The sequence below is a fragment of the Papio anubis genome, chromosome 3 (assembly GCF_008728515.1).
Source record: "Papio anubis isolate 15944 chromosome 3, Panubis1.0, whole genome shotgun sequence".
NCBI lineage: Eukaryota > Metazoa > Chordata > Mammalia > Primates > Cercopithecidae > Papio > Papio anubis.
In genome coordinates this window covers 42,693,284-42,698,540 of record NC_044978.1, presented here as the reverse complement: position 1 = coordinate 42,698,540, position 5,257 = coordinate 42,693,284, and the positions used below count along the sequence as shown (strand labels likewise).

General features: G+C 49.2%; 1 protein-coding gene across 2 annotated transcripts; it reads left to right on the top strand.

Annotated features, from left to right (window-relative positions):
• Nucleotides 1–594: 594 nt before the first annotated feature.
• POU4F2 (POU class 4 homeobox 2) lies at nt 595–4,201 on the top strand. Of its 2 annotated transcripts, XM_009207667.3 has the most exons (3): nt 845–931; nt 1,082–1,119; nt 1,574–2,627. In XM_009207667.3, the coding sequence occupies exons 1-3, from the start codon at nt 845–847 to the stop codon at nt 2,523–2,525; spliced, it is 1,077 nt and encodes a 358-aa protein (XP_009205931.1). In that variant the 3' UTR covers nt 2,526–2,627. The 2 variants fall into 2 exon arrangements, with proteins under 2 accessions (XP_003899295.1, XP_009205931.1); XM_003899246.4 differs by having other exon boundaries at nt 595–1,123; nt 1,584–4,201.
• The last annotated feature ends 1,056 nt before the right edge of the window (nt 4,202–5,257 follow it).

Genomic DNA, 5,257 nt, shown 5'->3' with positions numbered 1-5,257 from the left:
CAGGGTCACCTGAGCTGACGGGGTGGGGGCGGGCCGAGTGGGGTTGGAAGCCTGGAACTTAGTGGTAAGCAGGAGGCGTGGGAGGAGGCAGTCAGGTAAGAGGCACTCCCAGTAGTCCAGGGAAAACCCTACCCAACGCTGGCTTGGGCCGCAACTTTATTTGGGAGTTTCTTTTTCCGGTGAGACAGAGACCCGGCAGAAGAAGCGGGAGGGGCTGGAGGCTGGTCCTTAGATAGGCACTGCCTGGCGACTGGAGCGCGGACCTGGCCACTTGGGTGGGGTTGAGTGGGGGCGCGATTGTGAGTAGCAGCCGCGGGACGCTGCAAAGGGGCGGCGGCAACAGAGCGCCGGTGGGGGCAGAAAAGGGGCGGCGGAGGGCGCGGTGGGGGAGCGCGAGGCGAGTGCGGGGAGAGCAGAAAGGACTCAAGCCTGAGGGGAGTAGAGAGGGAGAAGGGGCAACACGAGAAAACTAGCAGGAGCCGGCGTTTCCTGGCAAGGGAGGGTGGAGGCGCGCGGGAGAGAGGGAGGGCGGGGGGCGCGGGGGTAGGCGCGGGGAGAGAGGAGTATAACTCGCCGGCCGCGAGGAGCGGGGGCAGTTTCGGGCGCCGAGGTCTGCAGCCAGCGGCAAACGGAGTCAGGCATCGGTTCAGACTGACAGCAGAGGCGGCGAAGGAGTGCGTAGCGGAGACCAGGGGTGCGGAGCCCGGAGGCGGCGGTGGGTGAGCGCAACTTCGCACGGCCCTTCCCAGCTCCAACCCCGGCCCAGCACTTCTCGGAGGGTCCCGGCAGTCGGGGCCAGGGAGTGCCTCTACGGACGAGCGCCCCGGCGGGCGAGAAGATGATGATGATGTCCCTGAACAGCAAGCAGGCGTTTAGCATGCCGCACGGCGGCAGCCTGCACGTGGAGCCCAAGTACTCGGCACTGCACAGCACCTCGCCGGGCTCCACGGCTCCCACTGCGCCCTCGGCCAGCTCCCCTAGCAGCTCGAGCAACGCTGGTGGCGGTGGAGGCGGCGGCGGCGGCGGCGGAGGCCGGAGCAGCAGCTCCAGCAGCAGTGGCAGCAGCGGTAGCGGCGGCGGGGGCTCGGAGGCTATGCGAAGAGCCTGTCTTCCAACCCCACCGGTGCGTATTTCTGCATAATCACCGCTTAAAGGCACATTTTGACAGCCCCCTTTATCTGCTTGATGTTTTTTTCATGTCTGCACAGCAAATCACCCCACACCTCCAACCAATTTTCCCCCCTCTCTCTCTTAAGTATTCAGTGGGTCTTGCCTTTCATATTAATTTTTATGACCTGGGATGTTGCCTTTGCGCGTGTTGTGTTGTGTTGTGTTTCGTTGTGTCTACAGGCTCACTTTCCTCCTCCTCCTGCACTCTCGGCTTCTTTCGGTGGCTTCTCTCTTTTTCTCTTCACCTCCTGGTTTCAGGATTATTATTATTATTATTATTATTATTAATTATTTTAACGATCTGGGAATGTTGTAGGCGCGGCGGCGGTGTCGAGCCCTGGGCCTGGGCTTCCGGAGAGAGCGCATACAATTCCCTGCTGAGCGTAATGTGTGCCTTCTACTTGCAATTGCAGAGCAATATATTCGGTGGGCTGGATGAGAGTCTGCTGGCCCGCGCCGAGGCTCTGGCAGCCGTGGACATCGTTTCCCAGAGCAAGAGCCACCACCACCATCCGCCCCACCACAGCCCTTTCAAACCGGACGCCACCTACCACACTATGAACACCATCCCGTGCACGTCGGCCGCCTCTTCTTCGTCGGTGCCCATCTCGCACCCTTCTGCGCTGGCAGGCACGCACCACCACCACCACCATCACCACCACCACCACCACCAACCGCACCAGGCGCTGGAGGGCGAGCTGCTGGAGCACCTGAGTCCCGGGCTGGCCCTGGGCGCTATGGCGGGCCCGGACGGCGCTGTGGTGTCCACGCCGGCTCACGCGCCGCACATGGCCACCATGAACCCCATGCACCAAGCAGCGCTCAGCATGGCCCACGCGCACGGGCTGCCGTCGCACATGGGCTGCATGAGCGACGTGGACGCCGACCCGCGGGACCTGGAGGCATTCGCCGAGCGCTTCAAGCAGCGACGCATCAAGCTGGGGGTGACCCAGGCAGATGTGGGCTCTGCGCTGGCCAACCTCAAGATCCCCGGCGTGGGCTCGCTTAGCCAGAGCACCATCTGCAGGTTCGAGTCCCTCACACTGTCGCACAATAACATGATCGCGCTCAAACCCATCCTGCAGGCATGGCTCGAGGAGGCCGAGAAGTCCCACCGCGAGAAGCTCACTAAGCCTGAGCTCTTCAATGGCGCGGAGAAGAAGCGCAAGCGCACGTCCATCGCTGCACCAGAGAAGCGCTCGCTCGAAGCCTACTTTGCCATTCAGCCTCGGCCCTCCTCTGAAAAGATCGCCGCCATCGCGGAGAAGCTGGACCTGAAGAAAAACGTGGTGCGCGTCTGGTTCTGCAACCAGAGGCAGAAACAGAAAAGAATGAAATATTCCGCCGGCATTTAGAAGACTCTTGGCCTCTCCAGAGACGCCCCTCTCTTCGTCCCCTCTTTTCTCACCTTCTCTCTCCTGCCTCTTTTCACTTTTGGCGACCAGAAACAATTCCAGTAAATGTGAATCTCGACAAATCGAGGACTGAAGAGGAAGCGAACAAGCGAACAACTGAGCCCAAGCCGGTGAGAATGTAAGACAGTTTCTCAAAGGAAAGAATAACAAAAGATGGCATTTGTCTGTTGTAGCAAAGTTGTCCCTTTGAACCCCACCTCGGATCCTTCAGAGGAAATGTGGAGATGGCTGTTTGCAGGAAGGCAGAGGAGACAGCCTTTAAAAAGTCCACAAGAATGATCAAGTAAGATTTGTTTTTATTCTTACAGACATCACCCCTGTTCAAGTTTAAAAGTACACTTTGCAACTATTTTTCAGAAATAGAAATTGATTCAGGACTAAAACTTTAAACTAGAGTTGATGCTTAATGTGATAGAGACATCTCTAAAGTATTTTGAATTTTAAAAAAAGATGGCAGATTTTCTGCATTTACACTGTATATTATATATATATTTTTATTGTGGTTCTTACCCCCTTTTTCCTTCTCTGAAGTGTTAATGCTTAAGAAAAGAGTTGCGCCTGCTGTGTCCACTGATCTTGAAAGCTATTATTGGTTATTGCAGAACAACCCTCTCTGTAAATTATTAATTTATCTCTCTAGCAACTTAATTTTGTGCACATTCTAATTAATTAAACTTCTTTCGTCTAAAAAAAGTGGGGGAAATGTATAGCTAGTAACATTCAAAAAATTTTGTTTGATGAGTTTACTGAATTTTTACAGCTTTCCTCCTATACTGTGTTCCTTTTGACCCATTTGTATATTCTCACTTGAATGAAGATTGTTTTTTTCTTTGTTTTTACTGGTAGTGTTCTGATTTGTGAGTAGACACTCAATAATGGATGTCTTAATCGTGTAGACCTGATTCACTGTCTGAAGTATTGTTTACTTCGTTACATATTTAATGGGGATTCCCACATTGTCCCCATGACACATGAGCGCTCTCACTTACCCTTACACACACACACACACACACTCACACACACCTCTAACAGAAGGGAAGAAGCAGTTGGAAGCATGACTGATGCACCATTTTCTAGCTTTAGGTGCATTTGCCACTTGGTGTTTGCCCTTCGCATTTTAAGATTTCACCAAGGTATTTCAGTCTTCCAGTTTTCAATTGCTTTGTTGGCTACATGTTAACATTTATAGGAATCCTTCAGTTTTTCCTTTTGGAGGTTTGTTTGTAGAAAAACTAATTTGAACTATAAGAAAGACAGTGCACTGCTTGTAAATTCACATTGTTTGGAAAAATTCTTTTGGAACAAAAAATTAGGTACGTGATAACTGGTACCTTATCTACTGTAAATATTTCATTAAAAATGATGCACACATAGATATATTCTTACAAATTTTGCTGTATTGCTGTTCCATTTGAGGCTCTCCAAAGTCTTGAGTTCTGTATATGGCCTGGTTTCTTGTTTTTATTAATAGATGGTTTATTTACTATGGTAATGTATTAATTTATTTTTGGTGTTGTTTGATTGTCTTTCATTGAAGAGATAATTTTAATGTTTTATTGGGAACGTATGCTGCTTTTTCATTAAAATATGTTATTAAAATTAAATGGCTTTTAAAATGTGATGTTATTTTAATCATTTATGTGGGAAGTGTTTTGGTGGGAGACTTTTTAAAAGGAGGAAGCACATTTTGATGATTTATTAGGGAGTGGTTGTTATGAAAGTATAGCTTGGACTTAGTAGGGGCTGTTTCTCTGGTAAAGTATTAAAGAACAAGGTTTATAACAGCTTTTTAATAGTGAGAGCTCATCTCACAGGATACTTCATTTTCCTGCCCAGAAGAAATTACGGTATTTGGCTCCAAATATCTCCCTTGGAGTTCTTCCTTCAGACTTGCAATAATTCTGCAAAAAGAATCTTTATAAGCAGAGATATTGGATGGACACAATTTCATGCATTCCCTCCCATCTCTCAGGAGTAAAAGTAAGAAAGGAACTCAGCTTACTTTTTAGCAGCTCTAGGAGACTGGGTGTGGCAAGAGCCAAGGCCTGGTCGGAGGAGTACAGCACCCTGGTTGAGGCCCAGAAACGAACCCACTATAGCCTTCAGCTTGGTCACCACCACGGGAAAGCAACAAACCCAGACAGAGCAGGAAGCACCTGAGTTGCTGGCTTAGGAAGTAAAGTCTCTCTCTCTCTCTTCCCTCATTTCCCATGACCTTTAAGGAAACTCACACAGCAGAGTAGGGCTGAGGAAGAAATGCTATGTAGTTAGAAGTAGCAAATTTTTGCCCTCTTCTGTGATTCACCCTGTCACCAGAGTTGGTGGGAAGTCTGTCTGACTCTGGTTTGGCACTGACACAAGAAAATTCATCATGCTTGATGCAGTCATTTCTTCTTCTGATCCTAGCTTAAACACATCTCTCCACTATTTTAATAATATTCAGACTCCCTACAACAGTTGGACAACATACTTAATATCAGGTTTTCAAAGATTTTTTTCCCTCAGTAAGTGTCTGGTTTAGATATTTGTGTTATTAATATCTCATACTATTAATTAATATAAGAATATCACGCTAATCTATAGCTCAAATGAGAGGAAGAACTAGATCATTCTCCAGGAGTAATTCTATTAACCTGAGCTGTGACTCCTCTGATATGGAACTATCTTGAAAT

Bases quoted from the DNA above. Each gene is read 5' to 3' on its own strand.
- POU4F2 (XM_003899246.4), top strand. From the start codon at position 839: ATGATGATGATGTCCCTGAACAGCAAGCAGGCGTTTAGCATGCCGCAC. The intron at 1,124-1,583 runs GTGCGTATTTCT...TTGCAATTGCAG, and splicing joins CCTGTCTTCCAACCCCACCG to AGCAATATATTCGGTGGGCT.